The following is a 27,503-nucleotide window of genomic DNA, read 5'->3' as shown; positions in this document are numbered from 1 at the left end:
TTTGCTTACTGTAACAATTTCTTTTTTATTTCAGTTACTTTTTCACATAAAACTTTATGTCAGCTACAAAAACTGTGAAATGCAGAAATGGTATTAAAACTCCAAACTCAAAAAGTTTTGATAACACACAAAAAAAAACCCCAACCCCAAACAAACAAACGAGTCTTTCCCTGCTACCAACGACCATTTAGAACAAACCGTGGTTTGATGGATTTGTTTAATAAACAATACCACACACTTCCCCCCAAATAAATAAAGAACAACATCAGAAAAAACAATGCCATCAACAACATGAAGCATTTAGTTGTCTTTCTTTTTTTTGGTGTTTTTTTTTTTTCTTTTTCCTTTCAAGACAGAAATGAAATTTCTAGGCACAGTTTTAGGCATTATAGAGGACACGGAGGCAATAGGTTAGTGTGCACTGCGCTGTACAAAAATACAGTCTGAATAAATTACATTGCTAACCATTAGACTTCACTTACCAGTCAGTTCATTGCATGTTTAATAATATACAGTTACATGCTAATCCATATATATCATTTATGTTTCAAACACGTAGGTCTCTCTATAGTTGTTTTGTTTCTCTTTTAATTTACAAAAGCTAAACAGAGTTGTGCAAGAACTTCAGAAGAGGTGCTAGGTACTTGTCAGCACCGGACGGTATACTTTAAGCTTAAAAAATACAAATAACTAGCCCTGCTTGCAAGTTTGAGATATATTTATATATATATATATATTTATTCATATGTATTTGGAAGAAAAAAAGACAATGGATTTATTGTGAGAATCATCCTGCCAGTGAAATAAAGGCAAACAACTGAAATAAGCGTGACATGACACAAGCGCTGCGTACAAAATGATTGATTTGTCATACGTACACTGAAGACACAGATTTGTGGCTAGAAAGAATGCAAGATCAGTATAATGTTGTAGCTACTTTTAGTTCAGTGCTGGGGAACAAAATGCTTGCCAAAATTGGCATGGTAAGGAGGGGTGGGAGGAGAGAAATGACAGTAGCAACATAAGCTAAAGGTAGGTACATGAACCCATAATAGTAGATGCACAAACACAAAGGACCTGAGGAGCGTGAGAGATGAGTCCTCATACACTTTGCTGCCTTCAAGAGGAAAAGTAGGTGTTGAGATTGAAAACCAGATCTCTGACTCGATGAAGAATTTTGTCTTTAGGCATTTGTGTTGATGAATGTTTTGCCTGAATACCTTCCATATTAACAGCCAGGTGACTTTCGGCACACATGCCACTAATGTGCATATGCCTTAGGCCTGACAGTTGTTTTCACTCAAACTCTACATAAAGAAAACAATGGATCCGATAAAGTAGTGGACATGATACAGGTTCAGCACTGTACCTTCTTGTCAGCACAGGCAAAGTGCCACGCAACGTCAGCACCAAAACACCGCCCTCCTAGAAAGGTACAGACAACTTCTCACAGTGGGCTTCTCTACATTAACCTAATTCCCATGCCAAACTAAAGTGTTTTCCATGCTGCTAAATAAAAGCAGAGCTACACAGCTGTTCAGAAAGATACACTGAAGATACACTGAATATCTGCCTTAAGTCAGTCTCAAGAGAAAAGAAGTCCCACACAGTTACAAATGCTCTCTGGTGCCTGTGAAACAAGAGGATATAATTTTTCCTCCCATCGTTTTGGTTCTCTGCCATACAATCCCTTCCAAGTCGAGCTATCTTTTTGCTGCATCTAATCTAACCAGTCACCACTGGTCTTGGAAAGACTGCTGAAACAGAACATTTTGCCACAGTAGGGAAGATTTAACACCAGAGAGCTGCAGAGTTCTTTAATAAACTATCTCCATACATCAGCAATCCTTTCACAACAACCTCCTAAAGGCAGCCCTGTGGTTCCACAGCTATTGCAGAACCTCTGTGCCCTGCAAACAGCAGCACAAGCACTAACACTGTAGATTTGCTCTTAACATTGAGTAATTTAGCAGTCTTGTCCATGTAACAAGCAAAACCACTTGTGTAGAGGTGGATGTGCAACCCTAGCATATTTGCCTTTGCACAGGTTAGCATAGAATATAACTTTAATTTTCTCCATTAAAAAAAATAGGTATTTCTAGAGATTAGAATTGTATAAAAATATGTTCACAATTAATTGAAGATATCCAAAGAAGCAAATAGTAAACAAAAATAAAGGTGATGCAGATTAAATTCATGTGAGAGCTATTATCTTGGGGTTTATGGATACAGTCTCTGGATGCTTTAAGTGGGAAACATACTAGGCAAGGAGAAATTAGGTGCACAGAATCATCAAGCAGTCCATTATAAACTCAGCTTTTAAAAACAAGAGATCAGATTACCTCCTGAAGTGTTAATGTTTTAGTAGGGACATGATGGGGTCTCAGTTGTGCTCTTGATGATCAGAGATGCTCACAGTCTGACTAGATGTTATTTTTTTTTAGCATGGCAGTTTTTTCTTTGCAATAGCCTCAGAAAAGAATGTTTAGTAAGTACTAGATTACACATGGAATAACAAGGAGTTGTTTTGTCCAGGTCTGTCTTAACTTGATGTGAACTTTAAAGCATTTCCCATAACACAGAGTCTGTACAAGAGCATATACAGAAGACAAACTGGTTTATGTTGATTTTGTAACACCAACCAAAATTGGGGACACCAGTTAGAGACTTTCAAAAATGTAGACAAAGTTAGCATTTTAACCACTGCATCACAGCTCCTATTACCATTTTAAGATGGATCACCTCTCTCCCTCTGCATTTATATTTGTATTACATATTCATTTTTACTCACAAATACCTCCGAAAAACAGAACTGAAGTTGTTCCAGATTTGTTATTTTCATGATGGCACTGAGAAGTTTAAATGGGTACTCAGGACACCTGCAATTCATTCATACACTTTAGATGTCTCAGGGACAGATCAGTCTATTTCTGCTCCCTCTTATCTCCAACCTACCAGCACGACACTCACTGCTGAGACACCTTCCAACTAAACAGTCTGAAGCACGTGTCTCCTGCTTTGGACTTCCTTCAACAATCTGCCACAGCTGGCACACTGAAGCAAATTATCAATTCATGAAATCTTGTGTGGTTGGTACCTTGCTTTTATTTTTTTTAATTATTATTACTCTCCCAGAAGACTGTTGAATGAATATATTAGAGAAGTCATTAACCAGTTACATTCACTGCCCTCAGCACAGTCACTTGCAACTAATTCCATTTTTTAAGCAAGTAACAAGGGGCCAACACAGCCTACTGTACAGGATGCCTCTACCTGCTTATCAGCCATCTGAATCCTCTATGATACAGGGAAACTTCTAAATGGAGCCTATCCCAGCTGCCCCCCTGAAGGCAACAGCAGATGCTGGCATTGCACTCTCATTCCAACTAGTTTTCTCACAACGATCGCAGTCACGTAGATCCTCTTGCTTGTTGTCAGGAAAAATGAAGCTTATGTATCAGCAGCTTGCAGCATCTGCCTATGTAAGATCAGCAATCCTAGTGTCTGCAGTTCTTTTTGAATGGTTGTAAAAGCTGGTTACAGTGTTCACACCCAAAAGGCAAAGGCTATTTTATCGAGAGAGCAGACTGTTTGGTGCTCCACAAGTGTCCTAAAAAAACGGTGAGTTAGAAAAGATGGGGCAATCCTTTTGCTAGTGTAGTTTTCATTGAGTTATTCTAGTAATAGTCTTCATAGTTCTTAGGGTTCAGGCAATAAAGAATGGCACCCCCAAATGAAAATATAGTTGCACCCCAGGCCAGGCCATAGCCCCAGTTGAACTCATGATATATTTTCAAGCTGACCGTTTCGATGAACTTGATTGGGTAAAGGACTAAGCTGCACACTTGAAGGACGACTGAAAGAGAAAAAAAACCCAAACAGCCAAATGTCAGAAGCAGCCTTCATTCATTTCCATAAAACAAGGAAAACATCACATAACTCACATTCACCTTTAAAAGGCTTTTGGTGCATTTTTACCTTGTAAGTACTGCTCTTTTTGAAAAAAATATCACCTTCATTTCATTCACAGAGAATAGAGAAGTTCCTCCACATTGCCTTCTTGAGGAACAAATGTTACATGCTATGGTATAACAATGATCCTTCAGAAGCAAACAGTGAAATCAATCCATTCCTAATTCTGTTTTCTCCTCTGTGTTTTACTTTGCAGTCATCATTCTTTCAATACCAAAAAAAAAATTCACTAAGATCACTTGCTCTTAAGTCAAAACAAGAAACAAGTATTAAAAAACACTGAGCAATAGCTCAGAATTAGTTTACTTAGCCTAGAAATAATTCATTGTAGTAGGTGATAATAATATTTATGTTCAGGAGATGCTCTCTGAATTAATATTTCACAAAACTGTGTACTGTAATTAGAATTAATGATACTGTTACACGAATACCACAGAATATCTAAAATCTCATCAGTCACTAAACTTCCAGCCAGCAAAGCATTGCCTCATGTTACAAAGTTAGGGCGTGGATCAGAAATGCTTGATGATAGAAATCTAATAAAGCAGCTCAAATCCAAGGCAGTAAAAGAGCTTTAAAATCATTACTTTTTACAGCCCCCTCTCCAATAACAGCTTGATCCTCAGGTCTGCAGTAGAATTCAGCAAACCTGTTAATTATTGTACTACATAAAAAAAAACAAACCCACATGCAACAAGTCTGAAAAGGAAAATGCAGAGATGAAGAACACCAGTTTCACAAGAAGAGTCTGTTTCATCTGTTTGCTTTTAAATTCAGGCACAATGCTAACAGAAAACTGGGAGAATAGTTTCCAAGGTAAGCAGGTGAAAACTATACTCAAAGACAATGAGCTGCAAGATGTAGTGATTCTTCAGGCCTTTAGTTCTGCCACCCACAAAAGACTAAGTATCACAGGAATGTACAAAACATCCTTTTTGGACCTGATATATATATGATGGAGTCTTTTCACAATGCTCCCTCCCAGCATCTAACACAGGGAATTTTTATGGATGTCTCTCTGCAAACTGCCCCAGCCCTTGGATTACAGGCAGGATTGGCACACTCATATAGCTAATTTTAAGCATGTGCTTAAGCATTTGCAGGTCTGAAATATACCTGATGGGAGTTTGCTGGCACACAATATAATGCCATAACAGCTTTCTTCAACACTGGGTTATTTTTTAGTTTATTAGGTATTGTATAAAGAATGAACACAGTTTAGAGAACTGTTCCAAAGCCAGAGTCAGTTTAAAATGCCAGTAGATAACAGGAACACTACTTTGGAGTACAGAAGCACATCTGAAATTACACTTTAGAAATTATAGGTAAGTAAAATAAGATTAATTATCTTCTCCTCCTGCTTGAGCTCGCACACACTCAAAATCCATCATTTGCCTTTTTATTCCCACATATGCTCTTCGGTGTTTCCAAACTGGCATCTTAGGCCTGGAGTCTAATGCTTGCCTGCCCTCTGGATGGGACTGGTATGGGGAGATGATTTCCAATGTTCATTACACCCTCAGTGGTAACACTTCACAAAACACTCACTGAGTATTTCACGGCTCTACTCTCAGCATACAGAAGTCTTTGGAGCCTTACTTGAGACTGACAGCCTGAATAATATTTTGGACAGTGGATTTTCTAGTGTGGAGACCAAAATCCACAGGATTTTTTTAATCCTGAAGTTATTGAAGTATTACATTTGTGTTATTCCATTTTAATATCACTTTTTTTTTTGCCTGCCAGCTCATAAAATATGGAGAAATTTTGACAGGGTACACTAGGGGACGCACCTACTTTTATGAAGAGATTATGCATTCCAATGCTGTATAATGAGAGCATCACTATACCTAAACCCACCTGAACATATGCTCAGCTTTCAGACACATCTTTAAGACCATTCAAAGTCAAAAAGGATTTCCTAAAATGAATGGAAATAAGCAAAATTTTTAGTGGCTTCCTGAACTGCCAGATGAAGAATCTCTGCTGAGTCAACACAGAATCAGCTCTGTGTGTCAAACGCCAGCTAAGGAAGGTTTCCATCTTCACTCAATCCAACACATGAAGTACGATGAATTTTAATCTGCAGATTGGACTTGTCAAAACAAACAAAAAAGTGATTCTTTTGGAAGAGAAACCTGTTTCTAAAGCAGCAACATCCACAACAGGTATCTTAGTCATTTTTATAGTGAGGGCTCTTGCTTTTGCCACTACTGGCCCAACTACACTACTGTAAAAGTCATAAAAAGTCCTGGCAGCAACTAGCCAGTGGAAACAGCTAATTACCAGAATGACCCTAAAAGATGTTAAAAACAATGCTTGCAACTACTAATCTGCTTCCAATGAATTAAAAGAACTCCATGCTACATTGATTTGCTTATGGGAAGTGTGTGCACTACCTTTCTTCAATGTGCTAGTTTTCTCCTGTAGGAAAGAAAAGTGATGTGATCTGGGACAGTGTCAGCAGTGGTGGATTAGGTTAGGGATGACATAAGAGTTGCACCCACATCTACGGAGGCAGATGAGTTTGACCAAAGGGTGATGAAAGAGCTGGTCAGATAAAAAATGAAATCACACTGATCAGGAGATACTGGGATGACTTGGAAAAGGTTAATGTGTCCATTTTTAAAATGCTAGAAGTGAAAAACTCACTGAATTATAGGGTGGTTAGTCTCAACTCGATCCCTGGAAACTTTGAGGATGCCAGGGCCAGTTCGGTTCATCAGCGCTAAGATACTCCAGGAAGTACCTAAGCTAGCGACCTTGGCTAGACCAAAAAACTCTGGGAAGAGCTGAATGAGCCTCCACACAAGTGCTTCTCCTGCAACTCCCTCTCTGTATACTCCACATTTTCACACTACCTGAGGTATTGCTGGTCCTCTCCCATTACGGAATGCTGACTGTATTTTAAACACACATCTGCTCATCACTTGCTGGTTTACTCTCAGTACCTAAGTTGAATTTGTTTTTGGTCCCTTTGCTTTCTCATGTCTTCTAGCTCTTCCAGTCCTAGTCAGTCCATCTTATTCCTTACCTAAAGAGTTACTAACTGAAATCTGAGGCTGAGAAAAAAGAGAGAAATAAAGGCAGAAGGAAGGAAGGAAGGAAGGAAGGAAGGAAGGAAGGAAGGAAGGAAGGAAGGAAGGAAGGAAGGAAGGAAGGAAGGAAGGAAGGAAGGAAGGAAGGAAGGAAACTAACTACAAAAGGGGAAAAAAATAAAAATCAAAGCTAGAAATAATAAAAAAAATTGCCTGAAGCCAACTCTTTAAAGTGCCTGGAACCACTTTTACATTTTGTCCTTTCTCCCACAAAGTTGTGCTTCCTACGTGACACTCATGCAGATCATTAAATGTGTCCAGGCAATGCAACCTGTGTCCTTCCTCCAGAGGCAGCTGGTAGATCCTAAGCGCAGCCATACAGAATGTTTAGTCCTGCCAGCAGAGTCACAGCTGGGGCCAGGGTTTACCCTAAAAGATCTGTGAAATTCACATGAGATGCTTTGAATCCATGGACAGCTGCATAAGGCATGAACTCCACTGTACTGCAATCTTAACCTTCCACTCTTCAGTAGGGAATTCTTTCCATAACTCTTTCAAGAAATGCCAGCCTGTATTCAACTCTAAAAATAGCTGATACGAAAGACAAAATCTGTAGGAAATTACACTAATGATGTCAGTGTCAAATCCTAAAAGGATTCTCCTTAGATTTTCCAGATAATGAAGAAGAACAGGGCAAGGTAACCTTGGCCTCATCATCTCTCATCTTCTTATCAGCTTCAGGTCATGGCTATTTAAAATGCACATACACACACACACACAGGGGCAAAGGAAAGAGCTGAACACCACTCAAGCCTTAAAGGACCATTATATTTTCCTTTTTGATGTAAGCAAGCATTAAACCTCTCTAACCTCAACCTTTTGTAGTAAAGACTAGAACTAATTTTATGCAGAAGAGAACACACTAAGCTCTAAGACAAACAGCAGGATTTGGGGATTTTTTTTCCTTGAAGAAAGTGGTTTCTTGGTTGGTTTTTTTTCTCCACTACAAACTTAAGTATAAACTACCTGAGCAATATGGCAGCTTATGGCTGAACAATTACTAAGTTACTACACAAGGTTATGAGAACTTAAGTCAAATGCCAAATAAAAAAATCCTGTTTCCTTCAAAGTTAACTGCCCAGATTGCTTCATAGCCTCAGAATGCAAACAAGATTTTAAAATGATGGCACTAGTGCCTTTTTCTATTTAACCAAGCAAGCAAAGCAACACAGAGAACAACAAGAAACGACTTCTGCTGAGGAACTCTGATCTGATCCTAGATTGCACCCATTTCCTAACAGCAAATTAAATCCAACCTACCAAAGTGTCTTGAGCAAAGAGAAGTGCATCTTGGAGAGCTGAGGCTCAGCTAAGGTAGTGTTAACAGCAGGGGGCAGCAGGAGCCTTCCCCGGAGCTTTGTTTCATTGCTGAATACAAATTCTGCGCCCTTATCTTTTCATAGCCTGGTACATGCTTTTGCTTTGGTTCTTTTTTAATACATCCCAAAGACTAGGTCCTGTCATCCTCTTCGTTATGGGCTATCAGAAGGGGCTTAAGCTGCTGGCTCCAGTGCAGGTTATGAGTGACAGGATGAAGGCAAACCAGCCTTGGTGAATCTCAGGAGAGACAGAAACATCCATGCTGACTAAGCCTCAAAGCACCAGAATGTACAAAAGGAGATGATTTGATATTGTAATTACAGCTCAGTGGATCAGTCTTACAGACGATTTGGATTCATAGGTCTCCCTTAAGATTTTGAGATAGTTTATATAAACTGTTCCATTTTCATGTTTTTAAAAGCAGACAGGGACTACACTGTGACAGCTTGTTAAATTAATAACTAAGTATGCAGGCTGATACAATGAAATTAATTCCTCATGGCACAGGGGTATATATAAACACCTTGCAAGATAATCTTATTAGTTTTCACACATAGAGCTTCAAGGGTTCATATTTGGGCATTAATTTTCCTGATTTTTAAAGCTGTAAAGGGAAGAACATTAAAATTACAGAAATGGCTTTGCATGAAGAATAAAAATGAGGACACTGAGCAGCACAAAGCCACAGATTAAAAATTGGTACTGTGAGATCTATCCTCTGTAGTCTCCCCACCTCTGCATGGACTTCATGAAACAATAAATGTAAAGCAAATAAGTAATTGCTTATGAAGCAGTAACAGTGTAACTGCCAAAAGTGGCACTGTCAGGCAGAACCAGCGCGCTGAGAAACCTTACCAGAGGTAACACAGAAGTAAACCAAATGCCTCTGAATTAGTATGCAGAACAAGGTACACCTGCCTTCACAAAAGTGAAGCTGCTCTCATGAAATTTTCATAGTGGTACCAGTAATCTGCTTACCTGCAGCAAAGAGCATGACTGCAACCGGTCTGTAGAACCGCCTCCGAGATCCCACGCAGATGGAGATCAACCCAACCAGGAAAGCTATAAGAATAATGGCAGCACCACCCAACAGCAAAGCAAGAGTAGCTATCTGCCAGTCTGGGAGGGAAAAAAGAGCAGAGGGGAAAAAAATTAATACAGTTGCAGTAATATAAGCCCATAGGCCTGACAGAAACAGCAGAACATGAGGAACAGAGACTGAACAGAGACTGCATTGAGGCTCAGGTAAATAAACAAGCATGCTTTGGATTTCTTTCCTTCCAATTACTGAAACACCTTTATACAACAGATGCAACTCGGGAACAAACTGCTGCAACCTTAGTTGGCCTCGTTGGGACTTTGGCTCAAATAAGACTGAATAATTTGGTCCTCTGTTTGTTTTTTTTTTTTTTTTCCAGTTTAGCATGAGAGACTGCAGCTGGGTCAAGAGTAGCCAGCATGTGTTAGCTGCCTCTCAGTCCATGTTAAGTTTCTCACAGATGAGAGTGAAAGCCAAACCTCTGCTTCAGCTGATTAGGATGACATAGGAAGGGAAATTCGTGGAGGCTTATCACATACACTCATCCCTTGGGAAGAACCCGGGCCACATAATATGAATAATAAAACAAAAGGTAAAAAGGAAGAAGATGCTCAAAGGGGCAGCTAAATAATTAAATAAATAAACTCAACACTAGGAAAAAGCCAAACCATGGAAGTCAGCCTTTATAGAGGCAGCAATGATCATAAGACATACATCAAGTAAAATATGAAATCCAGTTGAAAATGTCAAGTTATCTGAAAAGATCACTTTTTCTTTTCTCCCCCAAAAGCAACTTCTGGATTTGGCCCAGTGTGTTTTCTAGTTATTTTTATGCATAGTGGACACAGTTATAAACAATATCCTTGCATGTAAGTTACAGAAACCAAAATCTTTCTGCAAGCTGGTGGCTATCATAGGCCTATACAACATCCAACTTAAGAGCCTCTGTACAACTGCAGAATGGCAAGGGTTTTGTGCCATCTCTTCTTTGCAAGACCATCACAGAATCATAGGATGGCTTAGGCTGGAAGGCCCATTAGAGATATCATCTACTCCGACTTCCCTGCCCTGGGCAAGGATGCCTCTCAACTAGACTTGGCTGCTCAAGGCCTCATCCAGCATGGCCTTAAACACCTCCAGAGAAGAGGTATCCTCAGCTTCCTTGAGTAGCCTATTCCAGAGACCCATAGCTCCCAAACTGATGAACTTCTTCCTAAACTCCAGTCTAAACCTACTCTCCTTCAGCTTAGAACCATTCCTTCTTGTCCTGGTGAAGGACACCCTTCTGAAAAGTCCCTCTCCAGCCTTCCTGTAGGATCCCTTCAAGTACTGGAAAGCAGCTATAAGGTCCCCCTGGAGTCTTCTCCAGGCTGAACAACCCCAGCTCCCTCAGCCTATCTTCACAGCATTCCAGCCCTTGGATCATCTTTGTGGCACTCCTCTGGACTCGCTCCAACATCTCTGTGTCCTTCTTGTGACAGAGGCATCAGAATTGGGCACAGTATTCAAGGTGGTGTCTCACAAGAGCAGAGTACAGAGGTAGAATCACCTCTCTTGTTCTGCTGGCCACATTCCTCTTGATGCAACCTAGGATACAATTTGCCTTCTGGGCTGCATAAGCTCACTGCCAGTTCATGTTGAGCTTCTTGATCAATCAACACATCCAAGTCTCTTTCTTCAGAGTTACTCTCAACCCACTCTGCACCCAGCCTGCATTTGTGTTTGGGACTGGCCCAACCCAAACGACAGGACCCTGAACTTTGATTTGTTAAACCTCACACAGTTGTCATTGTCCCACTTTTTGAGCCTGTCAAGACCACCTTCCGGATTGCATCCCTTCCCTCAAGTGAGTGCACAGCACCACACAGCTTGTTGTCATCAGCAACCATGCCTCTCTCCAGTAACAGGCATCAAGAAAACTGCCTACAACTACCTGAAGGGAGGTGGTAGCCAGGTGGGGGTGGCCTCTTCTCCCAGACAACCAGCAACAGAACAAGGGGACACAGTCTCAAGTTGTGCCTGGGGAAGTATAGGCTGGATGTTAGGAAGAAGTTCTTCCCAGAGAGAGTGATTTGACATTGGAATGGGCTGCCCAGGGAGGTGGTGGAGTCACCGTCCCTGGAGGTGTTCAAGAAAAGCCTGGATGAGGCACTTAGTGCCATGGTCTAGTCGACTGGATAGGGCTGGGGGATAGGTTGGACTGGATGATCTTGGAGGTCTCTTCCAACCTGGTTAAATCTATTCTATTCTATTCTAAAAAGAACCAGATCACTGATTATCACTGCTATCTAGCAGGTCAACAAAGACGACCAAAAATCATCTGCTGGGATGAAATGCATCTCTCCTTACTTCGAAAATAACACCCCTCAGACAGTATGCAGAACAGTGTCAAAATGCATCATATAAATTAAAACAAATATCCCAAATTAACGTGGCTACATTAAAATCATTTTAGTAAGAACAACAACAAAAATCCACATTCTCTTCTTGAAAAGAGCAAAAGCATAGTTTTTTTTACAAGTACCCCCAGATTCAAAAGGGACCTAATCTGCTGAAGATACCAACAGCACATCTGTGGGGTTTGGGAAGGGAAGGCTGGCAGCTATTCTCACCAGAAAGCCTTCCTATATTCCATGTAAAAGAATGAAGGAGATTAAAAGAAGGTGGTGAACAGAAGATCTATAAAAGCACTGCTGAAGAAGGAAGTTATTTAAAGGCTTGTTTGTGCAAGTACACACTAATTTCTTTTAGAAACTCAGGCATGTTGTTTACTAATACTTCAATTACTCAGTACTCGACCTCCTTCCAAGCTATTTCACTCCTCATTTTCTTACAGAACCAAACTCCAAGGATGGGAACAATCCCTCATTCTCCTCCTGTCAGTATGCAATCTCTAACACCCAGTTTGCTGTGTGGCCTGTTGTTCTGCTATTACTGGGATAGAAATACAATTTTAGTTATGGATGGGAATGCTGTCAAGAGTGGCTTTTAATGTTGACATGATCCTCAGAAGCACTAAGTGGCTGGTGGACTGATGATTTAGAAAGCATTCTTCCCATATCACAGAATCAACCAGGTTGGAAGAGGCCTCCAAGATCATCCAGTCCAACCTAGCACCCAGCCCTAGCCAATCAACTAGACCATGGCACTAAGTGCCTCATCCAGGCTTTTCTTGAACACCTCAAGGGATGGTGACTCCACCACCTCCCTGGGCAGCCCATTCCAATGCCAATCACTCTCTCTGGCAAGAACTTCCTCCTCACATCCAGTCTATCAGAGTGCATTACAAATATAATATACAGAAATAAACAATCAAAATGGACCACTGTTGGAAAATAATGACAAGAATCCTTGTTACTAGAAAATTAGGCAGATACAAAGATGAGACACACAAATCCATACAAAATTGATGGATAATATCAAAGTGTCAGATGTGAAAACTCAGAAGCTAAGATTTCTGGAAGCCACTAGAAATAAATGAGTAAATATTATCTTCACAAAACCTATAAGGAGAGGCTGAGGGAGCTAAGGGTTGTTTAGCCTGGAGAAGAGGAGGCTCAGGGGTGACCTCATTGCTGTCTACTACTACCTGAAGGGAGGTTGCAGCCAGGTGGGGGTTAATCTCTTCTCCCAGGCAACCAGCACCAGAACAAGGGGACACAGTCTCAAGTTGTGCCAGGGGGAGTATAGGCTGGATGTTAGGAGGAAGTTGTTGCCAGAGAGAGTGATTGGCATTGGAATGGGCTGCCCAGGGAGGTGGTGGAAGCACCGTCCCTGGAGGTGTTCAAGAAAAGCCTGGATGAGGCACTTGGTGCCATGGTTTAGTTGACTGGCTAGGGCTGGGTGCTAGGTTGGACTGGATGATCTTGGAGGTCTCTTCCAACCTCATTGATTCTATGATTCTATGATTCACAGCATTCAGACAGCAAAGTCTAAATGGCAAACAAAAGGTGTGCAACACTGGAGCAGCAATTACACAGGGAATAAAAAAACCCCAATATTCTACTGTTTTCCAAAACATTGGCAAAATCACCAAATAAGTGAAAATAACTAAGGAAAAGGTGATATAAGTGTGAGGTTATGAGTCTGAGGTTCAGCTTCTAAGACAGATATATCTATGAATTTTGGAAAGGTTGAAAAATAAACAAACCACCTTATTGTAGTACTGATGTGGGAGGTAAAAGGACAAATGACTGTTAGAAGACACCTACACTTCCAACTGAAAAAAGAACTGACTTAATCAAACAAAATTAATTTCTTGGAAAAGAAAACCTACTCAGTAATGTGGACTGTAGGACAAAAGGGAGGCTTTTAATGTTCCTTACTGCTAGCTGAGGGATTAGGTGCTGAAGGGTGTGTTCTGAGCCACAGTGTCTGGAATTGCCTCTTTATTTCTGCTCCAGCCTCCATTCACAGGAGCATACACTGCTGCCAGCTGCTGCTGAGAGGGATGCTGGTTAAAGAATATCATGAAGGTCAGACATTAGTGCACAAGGAATACTAGACTGAATTTTCCTATATTGCCTCTATTACCATGGAAACTACATGTTTAAATCTCCTTGTCATCTGAGAAAAACCTTAACTTTCAATCCTGAAAGCCATTTGATCTGGTGACAAAATAAAGCTTATGTTGGATTAAGGAAATAGAATCTTCTGTATGGACCTTCCACTTAACAGTAATTACTTTTTCAAGAAAAAAAGTCCAGGCCACTGGACTTTACAAAAGAAAAGAAACATCCAAAAGAAAGTGGAATAACTGTCTCTGAAAGAACACTCTGTTAAGTTAGATAGGCACAACAATATAACCACACACAGCAGAGTTTTCCACAGTTAAACTCTCTTAGTCCTCAGAGTGCCCAGGTGTGATTTGTAGCACATAGCATCCAAACGGGAACAGCAGTTACACAGCGTTGCTGGTACAGAGACCGCACACATCATAAACCAAAATAAGCCTGCACCATTTCTAAGCACGCACCAACCCTGCAAGTTCCTACACCCAGCTCAGGAGCCTGGGTAGCTCAGAGGGACTGCTTGTTCTCACAGAGATAGAAACATGTATAAACATGAGCAAAACAGGAACTTGTAGATAACAATGATTACTTTCCTGGATTCAAAGTGCAATTTGGTTACGCTTCAGGAATACACAACGACATTTCACACTCTACATCACTACAGGTTATTTACAAAACACAGCCACTAAGAAAAATGTTCAGAACTGGTAAAATTTCACTCCCACAAATCGCTTTAGATTTTAAAAAGCATTCTCATCTCACAGTCATGCTCCAAGTGAGTTGTTTCGTTTGTAACTGCAGTCAATCGAAAGCACAGCTTTAGACTTTTCCAGTGCTTCACCATTATAGCAATGTTAAGAGTTACACCAATAGTGCCACCCTATCAAAAAAAATAAAGCCCAGCCCAAATTGACACATTTGTGATGATTATTAAGCAACTTGAATCATAGAATCATAGAATCATAGAATCAACCAGGTTGGAAGAGACCTCCAAGATCATCCAGGCCAACCTAGCACCCAGGCACCTAACCAATCAACCAGACCATGGCACTAAGTGCCTCAGCCAGGCTTTTTTTGAAGACCCCCAGGGACGGTGCCTCCACCACCTCCTTGGGCAGCCCATTCCAATGGGAAATCACTCTCTCTGTGAAGAACTTCTTCCTAATATCCAGCCTGGCACAACTTGAGACTGTGTCCCCTTGTTGAGAGATTTCTTAGTAAAAGACTCCCTTAATGTGCGCTGGGTTTAGGTGTGAAATTCTAAGCCTGTTTTTGTACTGCACAAGGAGCATCACAACATCTATAAGCACGAGAAATACATACTGCAGTTCTGACTGTGATGATAGAGTGCTTGCATAGATCTTCTTATAACAATCTGACTATTAGTTTTGGGATATGGATTTTGATCTTTGGACTTCCATATAAATATGAGCTTAGATACTTACTATGTACTTCAAAAACACATATGGGATAAAATCAATCAAAATTACCATCTTCAGTTTCAAACAAAAATCACAACAAACCAACCCAACCCCCCCACCAAAAAACCCAACAGAACCCTCAACCAGGGAGGTTGTAGCCAGGTGGGGGTTGGTCTCTTCTCTCAGGCAACCACCAATAGAACAAGGGGACACAGTCTCAAGTTGTGCCAAAGGAAGTTCAGGCTGGATGTTAGGAGGAAGTTGTTGCCAGAGAGAGTGATTGGCATTGGAATGGGCTGCACAGGGAGGTGGTGGAGTCACCATCCCTGGAGGTGTTCAAGAAAAGCCTGGATGAGGCACTTAGTGCCATGGTCTAGTTGATTGGATAGGGCTGGGTGCTAGGTTGGCCTAGATGATCTTGGAGGTCTCTTCCAACCTGGTTCATTCTATGATTCTATGAAATGGCAAAAAATCCACAAAATCCACACAAATCACACAACCCCGAAAAATCACAACAAACCAACCCCCTAAACCATGACAATGATGTTTCCTTTCAATTAATATATCATATAAACCTCAGTGCCTTTTGTAAGGGCATCATGGTCTCAGTGGCCTGTGGAAACTCTGCCTGTTTATTAATGATACGGAAGAACAGTGTTAATTGCACACTGAAATGTGTGACTCCTCTCTCTTCTTTCGCCCCCGAAATGAAACGACCTAAGGCTTTAAGCTGTGCATTCATTTTTAATTAAGAGCAGCTCTATCAGCTCTATTTCTTGGGAAAAATAATACTTCAGTACTAGGATAAAATCAGGAAGAGTCATGAAAGGAGAAAACATCTCAAAGTTCTGAAATGTTTAATAACTACCTAATCTTTTCACACATAAAAAAGGCAACACCAGGGGCTAGCTTGCACTGTCATAGATTTCATGGTTTTAGAAAGCTTCCCCCACATTAAACTTCACCTACATGGGACTCTACAGTATTGTGGGTTGGATTTAGACTCCAACAATTTGGAATTTGCCCCTGGGAGTAAATATCAAATAAACTAAGAACTTTGGAAGCAAAAAGAAAGTTATGTTTACAAAAGCAAACTAAATTCTAGAAGCATAAAACGCAATGAATAGCCCAAAATATATTTGTATGTATTTACAATTCAGAAAAAAAAAACCCACAAGGATCCCCCTGTACTGGTTCACACCTCCCTGGAAAAGGGAAATGTGAATAGCTCTCCCCTCAGAGAGAGAGCCCTGCTGCTTAGCCATAACAAGAATCTCAGCCAAGGTCAGCAAAGCCATGCAAAAGCACCAGTCAGCAGCAGCCAGAGTGAAGAAGAGAAAAAGGAGACAAGAACAGTTTGTGCAGTAAACTATATACTAATAAATGATCCCATGGAATGATAGAACCTATCTATTATTTTCCTTCTGTATCCAAACTCTTACTTTATTTAACTTTTACTCAAATGTCTCCAGAATGTTCCTATTCTTGTTTATAATTAAGAACTAGGCTAAAGTATCAGCTTCAAACCATCACATACAGTAAAAGAAGTGGTGGACATCTCTTAAGAAACAATCACAGAATCATAGAGTGGTTTAAGTTGGAAGGGATCACAAAGATCATCCAGCTCCAACCTGCTGCCTTAGGCAGGGACACCTTGCATTAGAGCAGGTCACTCAAGGCCTCATCTAACCTGGCCTTGAACACTTCCAGGGAAGGAGCAGCCACAACCTCCCTGGGCAACCTTTTCCACCACTCTCACTGTAAAGAATTTCTTCCTAACCTCTAGTTTAAATCTCCCCTCTGCCAGTTTAAACCCATTACTCCTTGTCCTGTCATTACAAGACCTTGTCAATAGTCCCTCCTCAGCCTTCCTGTAGGCCCCCTTCAGATACTGGAAGGCTACTACAAGGTCTCCTCAAAGCCTTCTCTTCTACAGGCTGAAGAGCCCAACTCTCATAGCCTGTCCTCATAGCAGAGCTGCTCCAAGCCCTCATCTTTGTGGCCCTCCTCTGGACTCACTCCAACAGTTTGATGTCATTCTTGTGTTTAGGGCTTCAGAACAGTACAGAGTACTCCAGGTGGAGTCTGATGAGAGCAGAGTAAAGGTAGAGAGTCCCCTCCCTTGCCCTGCTGCTCTTGATGCAGACCAGGACACAGTTGTTACCTGGGCTGCACAAGCACTACTCCTTTGTTCTATGCAAAGTTTTTTCACATCCTCTCCTCATAGAGGGTGAAGTAAATGCATGTAGCTGTTCTATGATGAAAAGTAATGACTGATCTCTTAGTATTAAACAAATCACTGGTAAGTGAATAAAACTCAATGCTGCCCTTAGGTTAAGTTTTTTTTCTGATTTATTGCAAAGCTTTCACCTAACATGCATCCAATAAATATTATTAGAAATTATAATATAAGCATTTAAATGCAAGAATAATGAATTCTGAAGAACATGTCAAGCAAAGCATGGAAAGCTGAGGCACCCACGCATAACAAATTAAATATAACCTACTCAATGTCACAACAATCAGCTAAGATAAATAAGATAGCCAGAGATTCCTAATTGCTTCATATTCAAAACTATTTCTAAGTTCATCAACATTCATCAACTTAGTCACCAAATAACCAACACAAGTTTAAAAAGCAGAGTGATTATACAAAACCAAAAAGGCAGTTTCTAAAAGTGCATTTGTCACACAGTCAATTGCTCTTCTTCAGCATGTCCAGAGCCACAGGAAGGCCAAGTTCCATTAAATTCAATGGAAATACTCAGGTAAAGCAAGTACTGCAGTGGCCATTAAGAGGAAGTTCTTCGCTGAAAAGAGTGATTTGCCATTGGCTGCCCAGGGAGGTGGTGGAGTCACCATCCCTGAAGGTGTTCAAGCAAAGCCTGGATGAGGCACTTAGTGCCATGGTCTAGTTGACTGGCTAGGGTTGGATGCTAGGTTGGGCTGGATGATCTTGGAGGTCTCTTCCAACCTGGTGGATTCTATGATTCTGTGATCTCACATAAAATTATTCCATGGAGAAGTCAATCCTTTGTAACCTGACCTGGGAACAAAAATGGTGGTTTCTAAGGACATGTTCAGATGAATTTTGCTCAGGATGAGCCCGTGTTACTTGGCCCATACTCCTCCACCCTTGTACAGCCAGCACCACAAATAGAGGGTTTTTTAACTCTGCAGGGTACACCTCAGTACACTGCAGTGAGAAGCACTTTCAGGCAGGTTCCATACCAAATCTCCAGTAAGTTGCTCTAGCTACAGATGTCCACAGTGAAGCCTTGTGCAAGAATGGCAATAAACATGTATTTTTCTGCTCATTGTCAGTTTCTATAGTATGGTTATTGCTAATAGCTGCTGGGCAGATAAACTCTGCCTTTTATGTTTTCATGTTATGGACTGAGAAGAAGATTTTAAGTATGAAAATGATTTGTCTGTGTATCTTCCACATCACTTTTGAAAGCACCACTGAAGCTATGGGAACCAGCCAGCTGTGGCTGAATGCATTATTTTCTCAAGACAGAACTCAAAACTCTTTCTTCTGAAAGCTAGAAATTTGAACACATGAAATAACTCTGTGAGGTCACAGACATGTTAAAATAAAGGCTGTTTGTAGAAGAGACATAATTATTTTGTGCCTTTTTCTTCAGCAGGAAATTTGCTTACTGAGCTGTTCCCTAAGAACCTGGTTCTTCATCCACACAGAGCAGTAAATGGGACAATGCCCTCAACAACTCAAGCTGCACAAGACAGGTGGGTTTAACAGCAGCTCTGATTCACCAGATGTTTGATAACCCCCATGCAGAAATTGCTGGATGTCAAAAACCTTAAGTGTCTCCAAAGGACATTTCAGAGGCTACACAACAAAGCATCATTTGCTTTCCAGTTACTGTACAAGGTGCCTGTATGATGAAGTGCAACAAGGCAAAGTGCAAAGTCCTGCCTCTGGGTAGGGGTAAATCCCAAGCACAAGTACAGGATGGGTGATGAGTGGATTGAGAGCAGCCCTGCAGAGGACTTGGAGGTGCTGGGTGATGATGCACCATAGCATCATCGAGTGGTTTGCACCGGAAGCAATCTGAAAGCACTTGATTTAATCCAGCGACATGCAGTGGCAGACCCAAAAGCCAAGCATGTCATTAATGTGGCTAGAAGGTCAAGAGAGGTGATTCTGCCACTCGGCTCTGCTCTGGTGAGACCCTACCTGGAGGGCTGCATCCAGCTCTGGAGTCCCCAACACATGGAGGACATGGATCTGTTGAAGAGCATCCAAAGGGCCACAAAGATGATTAGAGGGCTGGAGCACCTCTTCTATGAGGACAGGCTGAGCAAGTTGGGTCTGTTCAGCTTGGAGACAGGACAGCTCTAGGAATACCTTACAGCAGGCCTTTCAGCACCTCTTTAGCTGCAGTATACCAGGGTCTAGGGGGCCTTTCAGGTCTTTGCTTCCCAGCTCTGGTTCCAGACTTGAACCTCTGCTGACATTTCCCAGAATAATTTCTTAAACCACTAGGGTACTGAAACTGCTCTCCTCTTCCATCTGCTAGATCCACTCAAGCTGGAAAAAGAGAATCATGAGATCTGTGGAGTCTGCGAACAAATATCTATGAAGGAATCTAAATCTGAGTCTTCCTTTGAAGTGCCTCTTACCTAAGTGATCCCTTACAACTTTCTGGTGCTATTTACACACCTTTCCGCTGAAAAATAAACACACTGACTGCTACTATAAGGCAGCCACAACCCAGTGTGCTCTTGCCTTTGGTCAAAAAAAGTCCTTAACAATCTCCTAAAGAGTTGCACCTTTCTCACTTGGGCTTCTTCCCATGGTTTTCCTTTTCCCCATAGCAAGATAATCATGATTAAAGAGGAGAAGGCTGGCTCCATTCTAGGCAGGGCAATAGCTCAGCAGCAGGTTGCTCCAGGCAGAAGGTGCTCTTCCACCAACCCTCCTCAGCATGGGAAGGGCATGCTTGCTAGGTTGGGAAAATAATTAGGTAGCCATTGTACAGATTCCACTCACCTTTCAATGGCAAACAGCCACCCTGCCTTCTACCCAGTGAAGCCACTCACCATGCAGCAGACAGTCTGGCTCCCAGAGTGGCAAGCAGCACACAAATCAGAAATTATCTGTTTCTCAGGATGGTCTTTACAGCAGTTTTGCATAAACCACAGGCTACATTAATCTGTCTGACATCTCCATTTCAGCTACCATGCTCATCAGACTATGTGTGACCCTGAGACTGCTAGACTCAAACTTCCTGCATGCTTCAACACCACCACAAGTTTTAATTCCCTTCTCTACAGGAGATCACACTGAACAGCAGAAGCAATAAAAATATGGTAAGCAACTCTACTGTTGTGCAAAGGAGACAGATTTTGCAAGACAACTATGCCCAAGGGAGTAGAGAAAGCTACAGATGTATGAACAACTTGAAACAGCAGGTGCTTGCTCATCTGCCCACTGATACACATCTCTCCAGAAGATGAAAGCTTCCATTCCTTAAATGCAGTACATCTTCAAATAAAGAGTTAAATGGTGCCATCACTTAGATCTTAACTTTATTATTTAAAGGCAACATGCACTGCACATCACTTTTGCCAACAGAGGACTTCAAGACAAACACAGCATCACACAACAAAAATGTAATCTATCATTCATTCAGAACAGGACAGCATGTGCTCAGGAATTTCTTCCACTGGATACATGGCATTCTTCTGAGATTAGCTGGCTACTATGCCATTTTAATTAGTGGATACTCATTCATTCGATTAGAAAACAAAAGCAACCAAAAAAGGCAAACCAAACCAAAACACACACACACAACTCCAAGAACCTCCCCAAACCCTGGAAGTCTTAGAATTATGCCATTAGGAGAGAGGTGTGGGAGATGTGTTATGCAAGCTTTTCAAGTCAAGATCGCCTTTTCTGACCTCTCCTACATAATGTACTACTACATTTTAGCAATCTGAAGAAGGAAGAAGTACGCTTTGCACTGGAACAGCAGTGCAATTATTTCCCACAGTTACCAATGTTCTTCAAGCAAACTGGCAATCTTTTGCAATTTTCAAAACTCATTCTGTTGTTCCTTGAGAAAAAAAAACAATTAGCATTTAAAATAGTTCGAGAAGTACTTCCCATCAAAAGGGTGGCTTTTATATTACACAACTGGAACAAGTTAAGCTAAAATATATAAAGCAATGTAGCTGAATAGACTTCATCCCACCTGCTGCTTCTTATTTTGAATCCTGTGTGGTCATCTCTGGCCATCAAACAGTAACAGAGGCAAGATTACTCTCTCTACGATTCTAAATATAATAACTCATCAAATCTTTAGACCACTTATATTATCCCTAACACAAGGAACATTTTAACTTATTGGTGCAAGACTTTTTTCTTTAACAAGTCTTAAAGCAACAGGATACACTACTGATTTTAAAAGTGCAATAAATGACAGCAGTAACAATAACCCACTAAGTCTAGAAGTCTTCCTTCATTTATGTTTTTTTTAAGAGTATCATCAGTGATAAGGTGTATGGTGCTCTTGACCTGATCATGTAAACTCACATAAACTTCATGTATTACATACAAACATGTTGTGTAACTATATCTTTTAGCTGGTTGGAGGTGGGTGGCCGAAATGGTATCCCACATCATGCTAAAACAGTAGTCTTAGATCTGCTTCTCACCCAGAATACGGCTTGGGGCATCTTGAGGATACAGTAACTGGTCCATTTGTAAAATAGGAAGCACACCTGAAAATATTCTATCTGGGGCAACTGTGAGGGGTAGCAAATTCAAAGCATTTTGAAAGTGTTGAAAGAGTCAGGCAGACATCAAGCATAAATAGACCATCAGTCATCACAGACTCACAGAATAATTTAGATGGCTAAGAACCTCTGGAGGTCAGCTCCCCATGGAAAGCAGGGCCAATCTTCAAGTCAGACACAACTTCAAAGCTAAATCAGCTTGCTCAGGGTCTTAGATGCTGAGTTTGAAGTAGTGTGGCTTTTGATTTTATGTCCACCTTCAGATGAAGTGTTTGGGATGATTATTAAAAGGAGTAATATGCAAAAGGCAGACTAGTTTCCAAAACCAGAAGGAATGTTTGATTAATTCCTCTTTACATTGTACAAGCCACTTTCTTCAGGCTCAGTAAAATTACATTTGTTCTTCTTATGTTATTTTATAGAAACCATCAGCCTTGCTGGGCATTTTACAAATATTGTCAACATCAACTCTGAGCAATGATCCAGATCTTCTCATGAGGAAGCCGCTTCTGAGTTAGCAATTTCCTCTTGGAACAACTCCTTAGATTCTAAACAAGCAGATACCATCCAAGACTATTGAGCCATGTCAATTCAGATATCTGCATCTAATGTATAATTAAGGTTAAACTCCTTCAAGCACTACTAAATGAGCAGCCCCTGATGCTTTTTTTAAAGAACAAATTAGAACAGAATTATAAGCACCAAACTAGATCCAAGTTGTTTTACTGCACTATGCTGTAAGTTAAGCTTACCTTCATGGTTTGTGGCTGCTCAAACACATACAGAGACCCTGTTTTACTTACTTCCTTGAGAATGTTTTGTCTTTCAAACATTTACAGGCAGTTCTTGAGGAGTATGGTATGCTTAAAGAAAACTGAGTGCTGCATAAACAAATATACAGGGTTGTAAAGTAAGAAGCCATTCATGGCTCCATGAGAATGAATGCAGTCCATCAATATGAAACCACCCAAACATGATTTTATATACACTGTTTCCACAGTAAACTGAAATGCTGCAAGGGAGGGATTGTTTTCTACAAGTAGTATATACATGCATTGAAACCAAAATACACAATGTTTTCCTGCACTTCAGACTCTAGTGAGCCATTTACGTCTCACATCCTATTTGTGCATCTGTCCTTCCAGGATCTCTAATATAAAGAACTATAATGGCTGCAGCCTATGGTACAAATTCAAATTGACTACTATTAATTCTTGAAGGCAGAAAACAACTCTCTGTACAGCTACAAGTACACTAGCATGTAATTTTAGGAAGATTCCGTGACAGAAATAAATATTCATACACAACCCATAACTCTTGATAAATCTGTAAATGAATCATCACAAATTAGGCATGATCCACTTCAAATGAAGGCTAAAAAAAAAAATTAAGACACTAAAAGAACACTCCAAACCCTGTAAGCTGTGGAGGGTTTTTTTTTCAGTTTAGCACATGAATTTAAAATACAGCTGACTTAAAGACAACTTGTGCATTATCCCAGTTAAGCTTTGATCATAGATAATAATTTTATGCCCAGACAGCTGGTGAAACTGTAAAGCAGCATTGCAAGATCTCCATATTTTACCTCAAAGCTTTTCATACTGGCAACTTTAATAGTTTTTCAGCTCCTGAAGTTGCAATTAATAGGAATTCTAGAATTTCATCAAGGGAAGAGGAAGATGAGGGATATGCAAGAATATCTTGCTAGCTCCTACAGTTACAGGGAAAAAAACAACTTAACAGGTAACTTACATAGACTCTAAAGCCTCAGAAAGCAAAATGAGGTATTTGTAATCTTCAGATTTCAAACATTATTTTGACTCATTATTTTACATACTTGAGCTACCAATAAATATTGTGAAGTACTGACACAACTTTAAAAGCAGTATGAGAGCAAAGGATTGCCTGCAGGCTATATACATATATAAAAAAAAAAAGAGCCCTCAAAACAGTAAATGAATGAATGTAAGGACATAAGCAGTAGCAACGCTCAAGGAAAACACAGGGATTATTTCCGGCTGTACCAGACGATGTAATCATGCTCACTATGTTTTCCTTCTGCTCTCCACTACTAAATTGCCCTTTTGATAGCAGTCAGGGGTCCTATATCTAATTACAACAAAGATTTTTAATTAAACCTCGAATATGCTTTAGCAGCTTCTAGCGTGAGCTTGCCCTTGATGGTGCCACTTGAGGTGCTCTCCTTCAAGGGATGATCAAGTAAATCTCCTAAAAACAGAGGTGAAGATGCCTTTTTCCTGTGTGTGCTACTGCTTTTCACAGCTAGCTAGCTCCAAAGCTGTTTGCACTGGTATCAAGCTAAAAGAGCTTTCCCTGTGTGAGCTCTCTCTGTAGGAGCTCTCCACTATCTCAGAAATACACCACTTGCTACATTCTCAATGTGGGAGGAAAGTGCACTTTAAATATTAAGGCAAGCATACAAAATGGTCTCAAATACGAGCCAAATCCAACCTGGTGAACTTACTGGAAGCCTTCTTATTGACTTTAATAGGAACAGTAACAGACTAGCAAAAGGCAAAGAAAGCACAGTACAGTTTCTCAAATTTCAGGTCTCCTCAGAGTGCAGCATTGTGTGCAAAACATGGGGAATATGAAGGCTTTATTCCAGTTGCCTCAAATAACACAATCATTCATTTCTCCCCCAGCAGCTTGTGAAACGTGGCTCCCCTAGACTGGAAAGCAGCTGAGCAAAATAAGTAAAGCTCAATCAAGGAACTTTTATTACAGTGGACACGCATGAATTTCTGCACAGCATAGAACACAAGGACGGGACAAAATCTCAACACACAGCAACCAATAAAACTACATTTCATTCCTATCCATCCTCACTCATTCATCTTCCACCTTCCCACAAACAGACAGGTGACCAATAAAGATAGAGATTAGTGTCCTTTTATGCTGTTCCATAAGCTGTCCTGCTTTTCTCACTTCTGTGTGTATACACGCATGCGTCTTGGGGAAATGGATTGAGGAGGGGAGCCCAATAAAGCGTGTGTAAAGGGGGGGGTGGGGTGGTGAAGGGGGGATTTGAAGCAGGTTTTCATTCAAGCTCTTTGAAAAGTCTTTCTGCAATCATGGGGATACTATTTCAGGAGACAGGGAGAAGGGGCAAAGGATTCACGTTGCTAAGGAGACACGCAGAAGCTGACATTCCTACATAAATTTCCATTTATACGGGGGAAGGAAAAGAAAGCTCTCCCAACTTCGTGTAGATACCCTGGTAACTGATTGAAACGGACATCTCTCTGTAATTCGTTTTGGCATTACTGATTTAAAACAAAACCCCAAACAGCATGCAAACTTGCAAATATTATTACACACAATGCCAGGGGGTTGGAGGGGAAGAACACAGCAACAAGGGAATCTGTGCAATTTCTACTCAAGCAGAGATCTGTTATTTTCCAGAATCTACAGAAGGGCTTCAGAGAAGTGAGATAAAAAGAAAGTATCTACAGCCAGCCCCCTGCCTTCCCTCCCAAAAAAGCATCTTGTCCGTCTACCATTTACTCAACCAAATGGATGACTTAGTAAAGCATCCATGTGTCTGCATTTGTATGTGTGAAGGACAGGAATGGGGATGAAAACAAGGGCCAGGCAGGAGGGGAATGAATCTGGCTTCATTTGTCAGTGTTTCTACTGAAACTCCAGAAGTTAATATCAGGCATAAAGTAAATAAGGCAAACCATGAAAATCGAACCAATTATGGTACTACAAAAGAATTTTTATTCAGCAGTCAGCTCACTCGTATCATTCACAACCTGTTTAAGTACTGCATTTAAAAAAATAAATCTATGATCAAAGACCTAGGGAGCTGAAGAACAGATGAACATCGAGAAACCGACACAGGGAGCATGGCTTGAAGGCAAATGAGTATGAAAGACGATGCGAAGATCGGTGCCCGCTGGAGAAAAGGCACACACAAGCACACCCGGGGGATGGAGAGAGTCAGAGTCCAGGCGTCCTCTTTCGGGACAAAGTAACAACCAGTCTTGGGTTAGAAAGCCCCAACTTTCCAAGACTAGTGACTTCGGGAGATGAGGTCGGAGCAGTAGGGGAGTCACTAAAAGATACTTGATCCCCAACAGTTTCTGAGTGAGAACAACTGCCATAAGGAAAAATAGTCAAAACTAGTCCAAGCCCCAGATCGCTTGTGAAAACACAGTCCAGTGAGACAAGCAGTCAGGCACCCACTTCGCTCACAGAAACCAAGCTCACGTCCCTCCTGCACCCTAGATGATCTCGCAGAGGGACGAGTCGAGCACGGACTCTCGGTGCACCCCCCCTCCAACACACGCTACTGACAGCGACTGCTGTCACCCAACGCGCCAGGCAGCGAGGTGCGGGGTCGGGGACGCGCAGCCTGGGGAGGGCAAGCGCCGGGATCGAGAAGACAGAGAGAAGGGTGAGGATGGAGCGGCTCGGGAACAGGAAGGGTGGCGGAGGGCGGGAGAACAAAGGTGCCAAGGACTTTTGCCGGCGGCGGCCGCCGGAGCTAGGCGGGGGGCGGCCAAGCGGGGAGCCCGGAGGGGCAGCGAGAGGTTGCAAGGCGGCGCCCCAGGCACTGCTGAGGGCTGGAGGGGCTGGCCCCGGGACACAGCACCGGAGAAGACAGGGATGAAGGAGAGGCGGCTCAGGGAATGGTGGCGGGGCACCCAGGGCACGGGGGAGGCGGCTAAATCTCAGTGCCCAGGGTGCGGCCAGGGGAGCGGGAGGCAGTCCATGCTGGGGGGGGGGAGGCAGAAAGCCCCGAAGCGCCCGGGGCCAGGCTGCGCTGCTGCGCGACAAGAGTGTCGCCGGCGGGGGACAGCGGAGCCGGAGGGGGCTGGGGCAAGCCTTGGGGCAGCCGTATCTCACCGCTGTGCAGCGTCGACTCGCAGAGCCAGCTGTCCAAGTTGCCGGGCTTGCGACAGGACTCCCAGAGGGACAGGTAGTACTGGTGGTCCGCCGTCACCCAGGCGGGGCTCAGCACGGCTCCCAGGTCCAGGCACAGCGCCAGGAAGATGCACACCAGTCCCACCAGCTTCAGCGGGGTCAACACCGAGACGCGCACCTCCTCCATGCCGCTGCCAGCCGAAGCCATGGGGCTCGGGGGAAAGGAGGAGGAGGACGCGCTGCCGCCGGCCCCGAGGGGAACAGGAACGACAGCCCAGCACCGCACAGAAGGGGCGGGAGGAAAGAGAAATAGCGAGACCAGCGCTGACTAACGGTAGGGAGAGGCTTTCGCAAGCGATGGGCAGCGCCACTCCCTCCTTCCTTCGCCACACTCCCGCCCCGGTGTATCAGGTGCAGCAGCTCCCCCTAGCCCCCCGATACCTCCGGCCCGGCCCGACGCGCTCCTCCCCCTGCCCGCCCCTGC

The 27,503-nt window shown here is 42.1% G+C and overlaps 1 protein-coding gene and 1 long non-coding RNA gene across 3 annotated transcripts; one reads left to right on the top strand and one right to left on the bottom strand.

Annotated features, from left to right (window-relative positions):
• On the bottom strand, positions 1-27,438 carry TMEM47 (transmembrane protein 47). 2 transcript variants are annotated; one of them, XM_064151945.1, is made up of 3 exons: positions 27,002-27,433; positions 9,369-9,509; positions 1-3,856 (listed from the first exon to the last, which is right to left on the bottom strand). In XM_064151945.1, the coding sequence occupies exons 1-3, from the start codon at positions 27,225-27,227 to the stop codon at positions 3,678-3,680; spliced, it is 546 nt and encodes a 181-aa protein (XP_064008015.1). In that variant the 5' UTR covers positions 27,228-27,433; the 3' UTR covers positions 1-3,677. The 2 variants fall into 2 exon arrangements, with proteins under 2 accessions (XP_064008015.1, XP_064008016.1); XM_064151946.1 differs by lacking the exons at positions 1-3,856; positions 9,369-9,509 and adding an exon at positions 25,835-26,249 and having other exon boundaries at positions 27,002-27,438.
• Positions 19,032-20,897, top strand: LOC135180020 (uncharacterized). The gene is made up of 2 exons (XR_010304248.1): positions 19,032-19,111; positions 20,564-20,897. It is a non-coding gene; the product is annotated as an uncharacterized LOC135180020 (long non-coding RNA).
• Positions 27,439-27,503: the final 65 nt, after the last annotated feature.

Source organism: Pogoniulus pusillus, chromosome 12 (genome assembly GCF_015220805.1).
Source record: "Pogoniulus pusillus isolate bPogPus1 chromosome 12, bPogPus1.pri, whole genome shotgun sequence".
Lineage (NCBI taxonomy): Eukaryota > Metazoa > Chordata > Aves > Piciformes > Lybiidae > Pogoniulus > Pogoniulus pusillus.
This window is presented reverse-complemented; position numbering and strand designations above follow the sequence as displayed.

Bases quoted from the DNA above. Each gene is read 5' to 3' on its own strand.
- TMEM47 (XM_064151945.1), bottom strand. From the start codon at position 27,227: ATGGCTTCGGCTGGCAGCGGCATGGAGGAGGTGCGCGTCTCGGTGTTG. The intron at 9,510-27,001 runs GTGAGATACGGC...TTTCCCTCCCAG, and splicing joins CGAGTCGACGCTGCACAGCG to ACTGGCAGATAGCTACTCTT. The intron at 3,857-9,368 runs GTAAGCAGATTA...TTTCTCTTTCAG, and splicing joins AGTCATGCTCTTTGCTGCAG to TCGTCCTTCAAGTGTGCAGC.